Genomic DNA, 16,045 nt, shown 5'->3' with positions numbered 1-16,045 from the left:
GTCTAGCATGACATGAAAACTTGATATGCATCTAAAGTCTATTATATGGCTTATATGACTTAAAAATCCTTGAAGGATTTAAATTGCTTAAAGCATATAGAATTCATGGTCATGAAGTACTATATTCTAAATGCAATTTGTGCACAAATGTATCTTGCTATAACTATATGCATGATAATATGATAGCAAGAGTTTTCACCTCTATGTGAAGATATTGAACTGACGATTCCAACAAGATCATATGAAGACAATCCATCTCTATCAAGAATGATGATTTCAAGATGCAAATGCTTAAGGATGTGAATTGATGCTCTCATCAGGGGAAGTTAATACGCGTTGTACTCTTTTTCCCTTACAAGGTTTTGTCCCACTGAGTTTTCCTTGCAAGGTTTTGAACGAGGCAACCAAAAGGCGTATTATAGATATGTGTACTCTTTTTCCTTCTCTAGAATTTTTTTCCCAATGAGTTTTATTTTAGTTAAGGTTTTAACGAGGCACATTATCTGTTGAATAGACATTCAAGGGGAGTGTTATAAATAGAATTTTATTTATGGTGAATGTCTATATTTTGAGAGATTATAGGGTTCATTGCTTGGTGGCTAAGTCACCCTCTCCCTATAAATAGAGGGTTCTATTCTATTGTAATTCATCTCAAATCAATAAGAATTCTCTCTCCCTACTTTTCTTTGCAATAGTGTTCTTCCTCTTTTATTGTTTCATAACAGAAATATAGTAATAAGACAATTGGCATGTTCTGGACCCTACTGCTCCTCCTCAGGGGAATGAGGCTCCACCTGACTCCCTTTAAATATAGAAAATTCAATTGCCTTAGATTTGTATAATCATTATTTTAAAACTATTTTTCATAGTCATAAGACAAGATTTTTTATTTTAAAACATCGAAGGAATGGTGCAAATTTGACATTCTCTAATGTGCATTCGTACACAACAATTATTGATTTGAACACAAATTTATATCAATGTGATTTGATATTAAATATTCTAATTTCAGCACCTTCACATAACCTTTAGACTAACTCGTTCTATATTTAAATTATTTTCTTTTAAATTTTCTTAAAATTTCTCACCTTATTTGAAAATTCTCCAAATATTTTTGTTGAATTTAGATTTCTCCCGTTGATTAGATTTTTTAATATATAATAATGACTCTTTAGCTAATGTATGTTTAAAAAAATAAAATAATGTATGTTAAATGATTTAAAAATATTTATACAAATGTTGTCAGCCATATATTAAGTTGTATGTAAATAGAGTGATATATTTAATATTTCTCCAGTCTCAAAATAAGTGTTACTTTTAGCTTTTCGTGAATCAATTGACTAATTTTTGATATTTTAAAAGTTAAATTTAAATATTTAACATATATGAAAAATATTATAAATTATAGCTATGTCAATATGGTGAAATTTTTTAAATATTAATTAAAATTTATATAATTTGAGTCTTGAAAAGTGACACATAATTTGAGACAGAGAAAGTAATAATTCTTATGCCTCGAAAATCAATTTTTCTTCCTAACTGAAATGCTTGATGAGTAGGACCGTTCAAAACCGAAAAGAATTGATGTCTTATTGGTTTATTGATACCGGATTATTAGGGTAATAGATGGTAAACGGATTGAGATGTTATAATTAACGGCTTAACGATTTGGGGGCGGATTACTCAATTTTCTTATCGGGTAAACCGTTAACCCGTTAAGAATTTTTATATTTACACTTTTACCCCTATGTATATAAAGTACTATTGAGACCCTAAATGGCTAAATCCATAATCTCTATTTTCTAATTCTCAAATATCTGCAGCCACCAGAGGCATAGAAGTCGTCAATCTCGTCTCTCTCTTGAACTGAGAATTGAGAAGTCGAAAAATCGAAATCTGAATGATTAATACATGGCTGTCTGTATAAGTAGTCTTGATGGTATTAAAAATTTGGTTAATACATTCAGACCTATCTATACACAGCATCCCTATATAGCAACACTTCTGTATAGAAACCAAGCCTTTTTCAGAATCAATTTTTATGTTATGTTATAATATATGTTCTTTATAACAATATTTCGCTATAACATCCAATATTATTCGGAACAAACAAGGCTGTTATAGAGAGATTTGACTGTACGTATATGACACTATGAGTGGTTTTGAAGACCTTTCAATTCAAAAATACCGTTTGGTTAGATCTTAGATGGTATTAAATATTTGGTATTGATTGAATGATTGTTCAAAAAAATTCTATTTGGTTTAGTCGATAAATCGTCTGATAATTATTAATCCGATATCAATCCACTTGTTGTCTTATTGCATGGCCAGCGTTACTATATTTATAATTCGATAACCGTTAAACATAATTATCGGCGCCCCTAGATGATGAAACTTTTATGGCGCTTTCGAAATTAATAAATTGATTTTCTTTTATTTGATGTCCCCAAAAAGATCTAAAATATTAAATTGATAACTTGAGTAAATAGATGCCGGATTTCTTCTACTTGGCTCTTATTATGTTTAAATTTAAATCTTCTCCGTTCACTACACACACACTCTCTCACTGTACATTTCCTTCTGAGTTTCTCTCTCTAGAACATTCGCCATTGGCGAATTAGTCGAAGCTCTCAACGGCCGGCATCTACTTCACTTTCTGTAAGTATGAACACACATACACTTCTTGCATTTTACTTTTGTACGTATCTGTAATTGTAAATGCATCGATTCTACTCATCCTTTTTTGTATTTTTTTTATTTTTACTAGAAATTTTCGCATCGGTAAGTGGTTTTCGATTAATCATCGAATTCAAATCCACATTTTACTTCTCCGGATATATTTGTTGCTTGTTGTAGTGTGTGTGTATACATATATATATATATATATATATATATATATATATATATATGTATTCATTTATTTGTTTGTTTTTATGTATTATTTTCAGCTCAGATTTGAATTTGAACTGACTTACGTTGACTAAGAGAAATAAGGTTGTGAAGATTTGAAGGATAGTTAGAGGAATGGAGTCATCGCAATCGCAGCAACAGAGAAGAGGAGGCGGTTTAATTTTGCAGACGCCGCCGCGGTCGACCGATAAGGCGGCGGCGAGAGATCTGCGATCGGGGGAAGGGAATAATAATATGAGTGGAAAGCATGACAAAGAAAAAGGCGTCAATGTACAAGTCATTTTGCGTTGCAGGTCAGTTAAAATGAGTGTAGTGTACTTTGGAGTTGGTTATACTTTTACAAAGGAAAAGACGGCAATGTACTGATGTTAAATTGAACAGTATAGTTGATTGGAATTTGCTATGGTGTGAATATTTGCAGGCCATTGAGTGAGGATGAGATAAGATTGCATACACCAGTTGTGATTTCGTGTAATGAGGGTCGAAGAGAAGTTTCTGCTATTCAGAACATTGCTAATAAGCAGATTGACAGAACATTTGCCTTTGATAAGGTATGATATTTCACATCTATTTCGCATTTATCTGTTAGCATCATATTCAAACAGATTCACAATAGGGAAAATGGATCAAAAGAAATGAAAAATCGAATAAAGTAGAGCAAAATTCATTTTTTCTATTACATTTTTTTAATTTGCTTTACTAAGTTCTAGTCAATCGCATTTGGTATTTCTTAAATATTATTACACTTTTACTATAAAAAAAAAAAGGACAGCCCGTTGCACTAAGCTCCCGCTATGCGCGGGGTCCGGGGAAGGGCCAGACCACAAGGGTCTATCGTACGCAACCTTACCCTACATTTCTGCAAGAGGTTGTTTCCACGGCTCGAACCCGTGACCTCCTGGTCACATGGCAACAACTTTACCAGTTACGCCAAGGCTCCCCTTCAATTATTACACTTTTAGTAATTTTAAAAAATAGAACTCTCTAATTTGTTTTTACTTAATCATAATTTTCATAAAGACTCTTAACTTTATGTTGGATAATTCTGTTTTAGGTGTTTGGACCAACATCCCAACAGAAGGACTTGTATGATTCTGCAATATGGCCTATTGTTTTTGAAGTTCTAGAGGGATATAACTGCACCATTTTTGCTTATGGGCAGACAGGAACTGGGAAAACTTATACAATGGAGGGAGGGGGAAGAAAGAAGGTTAGTGGTGATGATAGAAATGTGTTTGTTTCTACTAGTTGTTTCTTCATACTAATTGGTAAAGTTGCCCCGTTTAGAATGGGGAGTTTCCAAGTGATGCAGGTGTTATCCCCCGTGCTGTTCGGCAAATTTTCGAGATATTAGAAGCTCAAAATGCTGAATATAGCATGAAAGTAACGTTTTTGGAACTGTATAATGAAGAGATAACAGATCTTTTAGCTCCTGAGGAATGCACAAAGTATGTAGATGATAAATCCAAAAAACCAATAGCGCTGATGGAAGATGGTAAGGGTGGAGTTTTGGTAAGAGGCTTAGAAGAGGAGATTGTTTCCACTGCAAATGAAATCTACAAGATCTTGGAGAAAGGTTCAGCGAAAAGGCGTACAGCAGAGACTCTTCTTAATAAACAGAGCAGTCGTTCTCACTCTATTTTCTCGATCACAATTCACATCAAGGAATGCACTCCAGAAGGAGAGGAGATGATCAAATGTGGCAAATTGAACCTTGTCGACCTTGCTGGTTCTGAGAACATATCACGTTCTGGTGCAAGGGAGGTAAGAGTCTGAGACTTAAAAAAATATCCGACTGTCAAACATAGTTTAAAGAAACAATAGAATGCTCAGATGCTGTTTTAGCAATGTCTCACATATATCTTTTGTTCATGACAGCTAGTCCCTAGACATTCTGCTTTCTAAGTTCTCTGTATTTTCTGTCTCTTTCCTAGTCCTGGTTTTTCCTTCTCAATTATAGTAAGCGATAGTAGGCTAAAATTTCTTTTGCTGCAGGGCAGAGCGAGGGAAGCTGGTGAAATCAACAAGAGTTTGCTTACACTTGGTCGTGTTATAAATGCTTTAGTTGAGCACTCTGGTCATATCCCATACAGGTCTTCTTTAATCCAGATCTAAGTTATTATAGAATGCTTTTAGTTCTTACATATTCTGAGAAAGAATTGCATTTGTATTTCAGGGATAGCAAATTGACAAGGTTGTTGCGGGATTCGCTGGGAGGGAAAACGAAGACATGCATTATTGCAACAATATCACCCTCAGTTCACTGTCTGGAGGAAACACTGAGCACTTTAGATTATGCTCATCGTGCCAAAAATATAAAGAACAAACCAGAGGTCAGTTTTCTGGACATTTATTACCTAAAGAATGTCTCTTTACCTTTCCTTTCTGATTCGAGTATCCTTCAGTTTTTCTTCTGCTGCTATTTCAGATTAACCAGAAGATGATGAAATCTGCAATGATCAAGGATTTGTACTCTGAGATTGACCGACTGAAGCAAGGTTTTTATATTTCTATCTTCCTCTCTTTCTATGTATAAATCTATATCTTGCATTGATAAATTATTTAATAACATATTTTGTTTGTTCTATTTTAATGCCGACAGAGGTTTATGCTGCAAGAGAGAAGAATGGAATTTATATACCAAGAGACCGATATCTTCAAGAAGAAGCAGAGAAGAAGGTTCAGTACTGTTTTCTGGATCCCATGATTGGTTGCATTCACTTTACATACTTCTTTAATACTCCTATGATTAACTTGTCATTATCCTCTCTCAGGCAATGTCTGAAAAGATAGAAAGAATGGAACTTGACTTCGAATCCAGGGACAAGGTGCGCAAGAGCTGAAAAATCTTGAGCATCCTTGTTTTCTAAGTAAAATTGATAACTTTTGTAAAAAAAAAAATTAGAAATCATAACACATCACCATATTGCCTTCTGCAAACAGAAACTTTTGGAACTTCAGGAACTGTACAATTCTCAGCAATTATTGACAGCGGAATTGGGTGACAAACTTGAGAAGACAGAGGTTAATGGAATTCTGACCCCAACTTATTCCACATCTTTATTGCTGACTCTTTCTTATTGAATTTTCTATACTTTTGTGTCTTTCAGAAAAAGCTTCAGGAAACTCAGCATACATTGGCTGATCTTGAAGAGAAACACAGGCAGGCAATTACCACTATAAAAGAAAAGGAATTTCTGATATCTAACCTCCTAAAATCTGGTAAGCTTCATCCTCTATGCTGGGTGAAAGGAGAATTCTTTTTGCTGGTCAATCTCTTTGGGGAAGCAATGTATCTATACAAATAACTCCATTATTTTAACATTTTCAAAAAAGTAAAATTGGTATATGGGTATATTACATTTGTTCCTAAACATTAGCAAAATTTGGATGTAGCCATAATCATTAGGAAGTGAATGTGGGTGTTTATGTAAAATTATTTAACTTTTAGAGTTGTGCATAATATCTGGAATTGCATGTCTTCTTCCAGAAAAAGCACTGGTTGAGCAAGCATTTGAACTTCGAGCTGAACTGGAAAATGCTGCATCAGACGTGTCGAATTTGTTTGCCAAGATTGGTATGTACACAGTTGTTCTAAAACTCAAATACATGATGAATGTTCTTGCTAAGAAAACAATGTTGCATCAAACTCCTGCATACTTATAATGATTGATATCAGAGCGAAAAGACAAAATAGAAGATGGAAACAGAGTTCTCATCCAAAAATTCCAATCCCAATTGACTCAAGAGCTTGAAGTCCTGCATAAGACTGTTGCTTCTTCAACCACACAACAAGAGCAACAACTCAAAGGCATGGAGGAAGACATGCAGTCCTTCGTTTCTACAAAGACTGAGGTATTCCTGACTCGAATGTAGAATTGGCCTTTAAAGTACCACAGTAAACGTGACATACTAGAAAAATTGCATGACATGATACCAAAAGGAAGTGGGAATATGTAGTTTTCAGATATCATTTGTTGCAGTATTTACTATAATAAATTGAATTAGGGAGCATATATTATTATTTGACCCTGCTATTTTGACACAAAAAAATTACATGCTTAATAAGCCTAGTGCATCAATTTTGCAATAGGTTTACATACTTTGATGGAAATTGTACTCCTATTAACCAATATTACTTTCTGGTCTGCTTTTCAGGCAGTGGAGGAACTTCGAGCCCGTCTAGAGAACTTGAAAACTATGTTTGGTTCTGGTATTAAAGCTTTAGATGGTTTGGCTGGGGAACTTGACGGCAATGCTCAGTCAACCTTTGACCGTTTAAATTGTGAAGTTTCAAAACATTCTTCTGCTTTGGGAGAGGTGTGTATCTTTTATGTTGCTTTTAGAAATTCAGAGAGGAACTTATTTTTCTAATCTGATCTCCTTTTTCCTGATGTAGCTTTTTAAGGAGATTGCTTCTGAAGCTGATACCTTGGTTAATGATCTTCAAAAAAGTTTGCACAATCAGGAGGAGAAACTAATTGCATTTGCACAACAACAACGTGAGGTATCAATAGTTGACTATTTGTGAAGCACGTATAATCTTCACTGATTCTATTTTGGATCTTTCTTTTTCCTTCTTGAGTAGAGCTTATAAATTTTGGATGCCTTTACAGGCACACTGCGGGAGTATCTCAATGTCAAGGTCCATTTCTCAGATTACTGGGAACTTCTTTAAGACTTTAGATATGCATGTGTCCCAGTTGGGTGAAATAGTGGAAGAAGCACAGACAGTCAGTGACCAGAAATTCTCTGAACTAGAAAATAAGTTTGAGGTAAGCGACTTCATCCACCAGCATATGGCTATTTATTAAACAAAGGTCAATATGCATTTTTTAACCTCATTTTATTGCGGATCTCTCATTTCTAGGAATGTGCTGCCAATGAGGAAAGGCAGATCTTAGAGAAAGTGGCAGAACTGCTTGCTGGATCAAATGCTAGGAAGAAAAAGCTGGTAGGTCATATATTAATAATAAATATGTGCATCGCAATTTTTGGTATGGCTAAGATTGCACAAAACTCTAATCTTGAGCAAGATGATGACACAATATCTTCATGAGAAGTCTTGCAGGTGTTGTAGACAGCTTGCTTCCTTTTCCCTTATCTAGTTTTATGCTTGAGTATGTGCTTAATTGCTTGTAGTCGATGCTCATTAGTCAATAATTGACTTATTACATTATTGAGCAGAAAATTCTGCATCCTGAATCACAATCATTAATTGACTCTGATCTACTTTAGGTTGCAATAGCTAATTGAATTTTGTATGGCTATCTGTTCTAGGTTCAAACCGCAATTGATGACCTTAGAGAAAGTGCCTCCAACAAAACCAACAGACTAAAACAAGAGATGTCAACCATGCAAGATTCAACTTCTTCAGTTAAAGTCGAATGGTCCAATTACATGGAAAAGGCTGAATTGCACTATCTTGAGGATACTGCTGCTGTGGAAAATGGGAAGAAAGAAATGGAGGAGGTCCTACAGAATTGGTATAAAACTCAGCATATATTCCATAATGTCTTTGAACTGACACTGTTCTTTGATGTCTATAAATCTTTTTATCATTCTTTCTGCTAACCCGGAATATGAATGTGCAGTGTGGAAAAGGCTAAATTGGGAGCAAAGCAATGGACAAATGCTCAACAGTCTTTATTGAACCTAGAGGAGAGAAATGTTACTTTTGTTGATGAAATTGTTAGGTTAGTTGACTAAATGACTGTTCAAGTGTTCAGTTTCTTAGTTGTGATGTCTTACTTGGACTGTGCACGTTTCTTTTAGGGGAGGAATGGATGCAAATCAAGCATTGCGTATGAGATTTTCATCTGGCGTGTCATCCACACTTGAAGACACTGATGCTGCTAGCAAACACCTACTCTCATCTATTGACCGTAAGCTATCAAGATTTAGACGTTATGAATTAACTTTTGCCTTTCAATTAACTTGATTAACATGTGCAGATTCTTTACAACTCGACCGTGATGCTTGTGCAAACCTTGATTCAACCATTGTTCCTTGTTGTGGTGAGTTGAGAGAACTAAATAGCGGACACTACCACAAGGTTGTTGAGATTACAGAATATACTGGAAAATGTCTTTCACAAGAATACGTGGTAAGGACATTGCATCAAAATTACGTTTAGTTCGTTAAAGAGGACCCTATTCTAAGTCTATATCAAATTGCTTCTAACTATATAGGTTGATGAACCATCATGCTCGACCCCGACGAAAAGACCATTTAATCTTCCAAGTGTTGAATCTATTGAAGAACTAAAAACTCCTGCTTTTGAGGAGTTGTTGAATTCATTTTGGGATGGAAAATCCTCAAAGCAAGCAAATGGAGATGTAAAGCATACTGCAGAGGTAGCTCCTTTACGAGATTCAAGAGTTGCCCTCACTGCTCTAAATTAGAAGAGTTCAGACTTTAGACATTATAGGAATTAAGGAGAAAAGTTGTACATAATATATATGTCCTTGGATATCCATATACTCACCTATACGTAGTGGATATAATTTTATCCCTATTCTTTTTACTTAATTTTGGTATTGGTTTGGAAGAGTTTCAATTCTTTGAAATTCTTGTAGTTAACAGAGTTGGAGTTCCTGAGACAAGATGGAAATATGTAATGTTTGCGCTTAAATTTGAAGTGTCTGTGGATGCGACGTTGATAGAGTTGATAAATTTCATTTGTAACTTTTCTCAGTACGGAAACATTAGTAAACGATACATATATACTGAAATGCCTTTTGACTCTAACACAGATGATCAACTTAGAAGACAAGTTTTGGGATTAAGTTCATTGAGACGTCTGGGCAAATTACGATTATTCAAATTACAATTGCTAAAGGCTTCCCCTGATTAGGAAGTGCACTGATTGATAGTATGAATTTGTTTTCTTTAATTATAGGAATTTTGTTCTTGAAATTGTATTGATGTAACAATCTCCCTCTTTCATTAACATCGTTAAACAGAAGACTGTTCCAATCACATAACATAGAAAAGGACAGAAGATGTAAGTATGAATGCAGTTGTAGGAAACCGACTTATTTTCATTTACCTCATCTAGATGTATGTACATAAGAGGGGTATAACACATGGAATCTGCTGCTTCTCAATTCAGAACAGTGGTTGCTTCTGCATTCTGGTTTCATATGAATATGCCATCTAAATATATACTGGAAAAAAGAACAGATGAAAAAGGGACAGCGAAGACAAGACATTATGGGATAGAAAAGTTGTGCAACAGCAAGCAATTACCACCTGCAGTCTACATATCATAGGCTCCCAATTTTTTCCTGTTTTAACTAGAATGAATCTACAACTGAACCGCCATTGCAAAAATACACCCTTAGCGTGGCCAAAAAACTGGAACTGTTGGAAGTGGATGAAGTTCAATGAGCATAACGGACAGTATGTTTTGTTAGAGCCATCTGATGATCGACATCTCCTGTCTTCAGGTGGGGAATATATAAGGCTTTTCTGCAGCAAAGACCAATTCAACAGTAGGTTAAGGAGAACACGCAGTACAATTCCAACACTCCGCCCCGAAGGTGGAATATCAACCAAAACATTCAATCGAAGCCTGAATCACACTCATAAAAGGGAAATCCAAATGTATAACTTTCTGGCCTACGTTCACCATTTATAAATAAAGAGAGCACTATTTGTCTAACAAAACTTCTCAAGACAGAAACAGCAAGAGACTAAAAACATGACGAGAGACCAGGTCAAGTTGCTAGTTTTAAGCTAGAGCCTCAAGTCCAAAACTTTGTTAAGCTTTTTGTATATTGCAATGAAACTGACAAACCTTGTGTTTCAACCAACAAGATTAAAGTGCAATTACCATCAAAATACTCGCGGTTAATATTTTACCTATAATTCAGCAAATATGCATGCTTCACTTAAAAAATTCCCCCATAAAAATGTAAATGTGACACAGAATTCCAAATCAGATAATTACAAGTCGAACTACAATCAAACAAGTTCAAAATTTCAAAGTACAGTCAAATATACCAATCAACCAAATTAAAAGTTTAAATAAGTTGCATAACATAATGAACCTTAAATACAAGTTTATAGTTCAGAGTGGATTGGAGGTAGAAAAGGAAATTGAATCCATTGTAAAAAGTAGTAACACGTACAAAATGTGAACGGATCAAAGTACCTGGAAGCTTGTGACAGAGCTCTTTCCACAATCAACCAGGTGGTTCTCCACCACACGTTTCATCATCAAAATTATCAGTAGAGTTCTGTTGACATAACAACCTATTTCCTTCTCCAGGAGTTGAGCAAAGAGTATCCCAATCCATCAGAGAAGAACTACAATGCGTAGCACCTTGTCCTAACACATGGATGCTCTTAATGTTTTCCTCCACTTGATCCTTAACATCCTCATAAGCAAGGTCTGTTCGATCTTCATCCATGTTTGACGCCTCAACATTGAGATCTGAGCTCAAATCAAAACCGTTTTGTTCCCCTGTGCCATGATAAGCGATGGTTACTGCTACTTGGTCAGAGGGTTCGGGAGCTTCTTTCTTTTGCCTCTTCCATTTCTTTGTAGATGAAGTACCATCATCCTCAAAATCTTCTTCTTCTCTATCTCTATGTAAGTAAACCCAGAGCTTCTTCTCATTATCAAACTGTACACAAGGATCACGTTCATAATGCAAACGGTCCAATGCACCACTAACAACTTGATTGACTTGAGCATCAGATACCTCCTCCACGATATACTGTGAGTCTCTGATTAAAGTGCAAACATCTGCTCTAGTCCCTGTACTGCCAGGCAACCTAGCAGCTGCATCTCGCACAAGACAGAGAATCGTGACATGGGCAGGACGATCCTTTTTAAGCATAAAGTGATCACGGGCTTTTGAAGTTGGCTTGCCACCGCATCTTCTCAGAGGAGCAACTATTGATTTTTTCCCATCAATAGCAGTGTAGGAGAAGGCCCTGTCAGGAATTGAATACCTAAGGAATTCCTCTTTACGGAAATACTCTCTGACTTCTTCGGAGCTTGGGCCAATGGTACTCAGACTCTTCTGAGCTCGCAAGTCCCTGAACCGTTCCTTCTCATCTAAATTATATTGCATCAACGACAACGGAGGGTCAGGAAGACTTCCTATCTGCCGTAGCGTCTCCTGACCATTTTTCAGCCAATTAGCAAAAGAATCAACTAACTTCACAAGCATTTTGTGGGGAAGACCCCACGCTTCTGGAGATGTGACTTCCTCCATAGGCTCATGATCAGATGAGTCGGGACTCACTGGACCAATCCAGGACCAACTTTTGGTGGCTTTTTCATAGACCACAAGTGGCTTCCATCCTTTTGCTCCTAGTGGTGCTGTTTTGGAAGAAAATATTTTGAGTACTCCTCTGACCAAATCATGGAGAGGTTCTTGAGTCTCAAGAATACAGGGGTCACCCGGGTTTGATCTCACACGGTTAACAATTTCCTGCACACTGAGAGAGGGCACATTTGCTTGAGTGGAAGGTGGTGAATTGTCACCATCTAACTCTGAAGGTGGTGTAACTCCGTTAACAGCTTCTGGCTTGATACCATGCTCCTCCACGGCATCCTGTCTTCCAGCATTTCTATCTACAGCCTCTTCTGGAAGCAAAGTAATCATTGCCATACGAACTGCTGAGAGAAGATGAATGATGGAGAATGAGAAGCCAGTATGAACTGTAGGGGTAATCAAAGGGAATGGCTTTTTTGGAGGTCGGCTTTCCACATCTACATCTTCTATCATTTCTGAAGTTGGAGATCTGGGAACTCCCATTAAAGAAGGCCACGATTCATCCTCCAGCTTTTTTTTACCCCGCTTCGTTGACAAATCATCTTGTCGCTGCTGGATTTCAGCATAGAGATGGTCAGTACCATCTAGCTCATCCATGTATGGGGTATCAGTTTTGACTTTCCGCTTCTTCATGACTGAATTGCAACCTGTTAATAGCACATTAGATTTTTCATGATGATCACCAGCACGTGTGTCAAGCATCTGACCTTTCTTTGAAAACTTGGCAGTTACTCCACTTTTTTTAGTCGGAAACCGTGTCCGCAATGAGTCATCCTCCTGAAACTTCTGATCTTGCATAGAGTTTGACTGCAGGATATCACGGCTAGCTTTTCCTTTATGTTTCTTCTCTCTGGTGGATGCCATGTGGAACCTTTCAGTATGGTCCCCTTGCAAAGGGCCATTCTTGGCTAGCTTGTAGATTGGTTGCTCGTCGTCATCACCATCGTCATTGTTGTTATTGAACTGGCTTAGACCAGAGAAATGATTTCTAGCCAAATTTCTGGTGGAGAAACTATTCAAATGACCAAGATCATGCATCTTACCCATTGGCTCTGCTCCCAAGCCAAGACTTCCAGTTTTCTTCGAGTGGAGAAGTTCACCGGAGTCATTCACCATCCTAGAGGAATGAAATGAGCTATCACGAGCCGGAATACAATACTTATCCTTTTGAGAAAATTTAGCCTTTTTAGTATCCAATGCGGACATCAAGTTAGGGGAACCACTGGGATATGCCCACTTGCTCCTCATCAATGGATTATATTCCTCATCCTCATCACTTTTTTCTGATGATTCAGTTTCAGTTTCTTCAATATTCGCAAATACCCTTCTACCTCTGGTTCCGGAAGCATCTTGTCCGCCATTCTGCATTTTTGCCCTGACTTTCTCAGGGAAGGCCGCCTTTGCCCTATAGTCTGACTGAAACAACTTATCGTTGAACTTGCGATCAGGATATTCTTGATCCACCTTCCACTTTTTGCTTTTTACATTCAAGTTACCAAACTTATGGGATGGGTTGGTAAAATAGGTGTCCTCTGGTGCTTTACTTGGCCAAAACTGTTCACTTCCACCCGCTAATTCCATTCCACTTCCCTTCAGTGACACTTTGGGAATACGGATTTTCCCATAATTATTCATCTGCTCTTCAGAGCCAAACTGTGGGAGACCATCAGCATACCTGTCCTTTTTCCCAAAATCATATGCAGTTCTAGCATTGCTGGGCTTTGCAGTCAAGACCTTAATATCTGACAGCTGGTTGACAGTATTGTTCCTGCCGTAGGCATAAGGATCATTCTTCAAAGGCATAGGCACGCCCAAGAAAACATCAGCACATTCTTCCATTCTAACCCTTTCATGCTTCTTCCCCGATTTGACACTCCCACTTTTATCAACAGCCCCTGCTCGTGAAAAGTTTCTCTCTCTCTGCACGTCCACTTCATACATCCCATCCTCCTCATCGTAGCCATTCAATTGATCTCTCATTGGGACAGCCATCCCAGAATCATAGCCCATTCCTTTAGCACGACGAGAAAGAGGCAAGGCAGAATCATATGGCCCAGATGATTTGAGTTCCATTCCTTTTGAGCCATTTCCACCTACCTTGAATGTCCCTCTTAGGTTCTGCTTTCTGTATCTGGTAGCTTCGGAAGAAGCCATTTGCCTAAGAGAAGATGAATCCAAGGCTGACCCTTTCCCATATCCAGAATAACAGCCCATATTCTGCCCAAGATTCCGATCTTTTGTTCTTTTGCCCCACAAATTATCACTAAACTCCTCTCTCTCGGATCCATCACTTCCCAGTTCTTCCATCTTCTCATACATTAGAATCTTCTCGTTCTTCTTAATGTTCAGCACTTGAAGCTTCTCCTCAATACTATACCCTGGACAACTGAGCCAAGCATCTCTTATCTGACAAAGATTACTGACAATTGCATTCTGATGGTTTCTGAGGCGGTGATAATGCTGTCGCTTCTGAAAGAAAATTAATCCTTGGCGATAAAGTGCCACTCTCGGCTCACATAACCCGCCCTTCAACATGTTAAACAGCTTATCAATGGGACTTCCAAAATGCAAATTATCACCCGCGAGAAGGTCTTTCAACGTTCTCATGAACGTTTCCTGGTCCATGTCAGGAAGATACTGAGCAAGATTAAACCTTTCTTCCTCGGACAACACCTCATTCCAAACATCTAACGACAACACATCACCCAAACCCGAAAGATCATACAATTCAAAGGGAATGCTACATGTTTGATCCCCAATTTGACAAAACTCCTCCCTAGACTCGCCTAATTCCAACAAATCAAAGTCATCTGAACCCGCCCCCGAGTCACAATCATCGAAGTAATCATCATCATCATCATCCTCGTCATTAGATTCAACTTCACCCCCGTTTCGTCTCTCAAACTCCTCGTCCTCACTCGACATAGTGTCCTTACTATGAGGAGAAAACTCGGAAAAATCAAATTTTGATGCCTTAAAGCTGCTCTTTTCGATCACCATTCAACATAAAAATTACCACACTTTTTAAACCAGTATTCCCCTTCAAAACCCTAGAAAATCAAGCCAAAAATAACATGCAAAATTCAGAAATCCCCAATACCCATATGATAAAACATCAAAAATTAAAAACCCATCTCTTAAACACAAAGAGACACACACCCAAATACATATATACGATAGGTGTAAAGAAAAAAAATTAGAGATTGGATTAGAAAAATTACCTTGAAAATGGATGAAACCCAGAAGCAAGAAATAGAGAAGCGAATAGAAGAAAGGGAAAAGGAGGCGACCCAAAAATTGTAACAAGGAAAGAGGAACCCTAGAGAGGAAAATAGAAGAGAAGAGAAGAGAAGAGGCGGTTATATTGTGCTATGCGAGAGCACAGTAAGATTACTATACAATAAGGAAAAGGAAAAAGGAAGAAGAAGAAGACGAGGACGTGGAAGGTGGCGTAGCCGTTGGATCGAAACGTGAAATGACGAAAATGGACATTGTGAGAGATATAGAGGAGTTGAGCTTGAAGGAGATAGAGAGTGTAGAGAGAGAGAGAGAGTGTGTTGATGTGTTGGGTCGAAGAAGAAGGGTGGTGAGTCAGTCACTGAGTCAGGAACAGAGTTGACTCGGGTGTGGGCCATACCTACTTAGCTACTAAATTACAAGACTACCAGGAGTGAATTTTACGTACGGACTACTGATTGGTCGAGGCAACAAAGAACAGCCACCTATGCTTTGGACACAAATCTTAAAGAAATATTAGGATTATAATAATTTTAAATTTAGGATTACATTTATTTCATATTTGATTATGAATATTAATTAATATCGATATAAGTTTTGTTGTT

At 37.3% G+C, this 16,045-nt stretch overlaps 2 protein-coding genes across 3 annotated transcripts; one reads left to right on the top strand and one right to left on the bottom strand.

The window, feature by feature from the left end:
• The first annotated feature begins 2,491 nt into the window (after positions 1–2,491).
• On the top strand, positions 2,492–9,606 carry LOC109214197 (kinesin-like protein KIN-5D). Its single transcript, XM_019378096.1, has 23 exons — positions 2,492–2,658; positions 3,004–3,203; positions 3,332–3,461; positions 3,965–4,120; positions 4,198–4,674; positions 4,906–5,003; positions 5,087–5,243; positions 5,339–5,408; positions 5,513–5,589; positions 5,685–5,738; positions 5,854–5,934; positions 6,021–6,132; positions 6,401–6,487; positions 6,590–6,765; positions 7,069–7,230; positions 7,310–7,417; positions 7,527–7,685; positions 7,781–7,864; positions 8,191–8,396; positions 8,505–8,606; positions 8,686–8,795; positions 8,865–9,016; positions 9,102–9,606. Exons 2-23 carry the CDS (start codon positions 3,025–3,027, stop codon positions 9,312–9,314), a joined length of 3,150 nt encoding a protein of 1,049 aa, XP_019233641.1. The 5' UTR covers positions 2,492–2,658; positions 3,004–3,024; the 3' UTR covers positions 9,315–9,606.
• A 326-nt stretch (positions 9,607–9,932) lies between these two features.
• LOC109214196 lies at positions 9,933–15,752 on the bottom strand. 2 transcript variants are annotated; one of them, XM_019378094.1, is made up of 3 exons: positions 15,425–15,752; positions 11,069–15,253; positions 9,933–10,383 (listed from the first exon to the last, which is right to left on the bottom strand). In XM_019378094.1, the coding sequence occupies exon 2, from the start codon at positions 15,201–15,203 to the stop codon at positions 11,100–11,102; it is 4,104 nt and encodes a 1,367-aa protein (XP_019233639.1). In that variant the 5' UTR covers positions 15,204–15,253; positions 15,425–15,752; the 3' UTR covers positions 9,933–10,383; positions 11,069–11,099. The 2 variants fall into 2 exon arrangements, with proteins under 2 accessions (XP_019233639.1, XP_019233640.1); XM_019378095.1 differs by having other exon boundaries at positions 9,933–10,378.
• Between the last annotated feature and the right edge of the window lie 293 nt (positions 15,753–16,045).

This window comes from Nicotiana attenuata, unplaced genomic scaffold, assembly GCF_001879085.1.
Source record: "Nicotiana attenuata strain UT unplaced genomic scaffold, NIATTr2, whole genome shotgun sequence".
NCBI lineage: Eukaryota > Viridiplantae > Streptophyta > Magnoliopsida > Solanales > Solanaceae > Nicotiana > Nicotiana attenuata.
This window is presented reverse-complemented; position numbering and strand designations above follow the sequence as displayed.

Bases quoted from the DNA above. Each gene is read 5' to 3' on its own strand.
- LOC109214197 (XM_019378096.1), top strand. From the start codon at position 3,025: ATGGAGTCATCGCAATCGCAGCAACAGAGAAGAGGAGGCGGTTTAATT. The intron at 8,607-8,685 runs GTTAGTTGACTA...CGTTTCTTTTAG, and splicing joins TTTGTTGATGAAATTGTTAG to GGGAGGAATGGATGCAAATC. The intron at 8,796-8,864 runs GTAAGCTATCAA...TAACATGTGCAG, and splicing joins CCTACTCTCATCTATTGACC to ATTCTTTACAACTCGACCGT.
- LOC109214196 (XM_019378094.1), bottom strand. From the start codon at position 15,203: ATGGTGATCGAAAAGAGCAGCTTTAAGGCATCAAAATTTGATTTTTCC.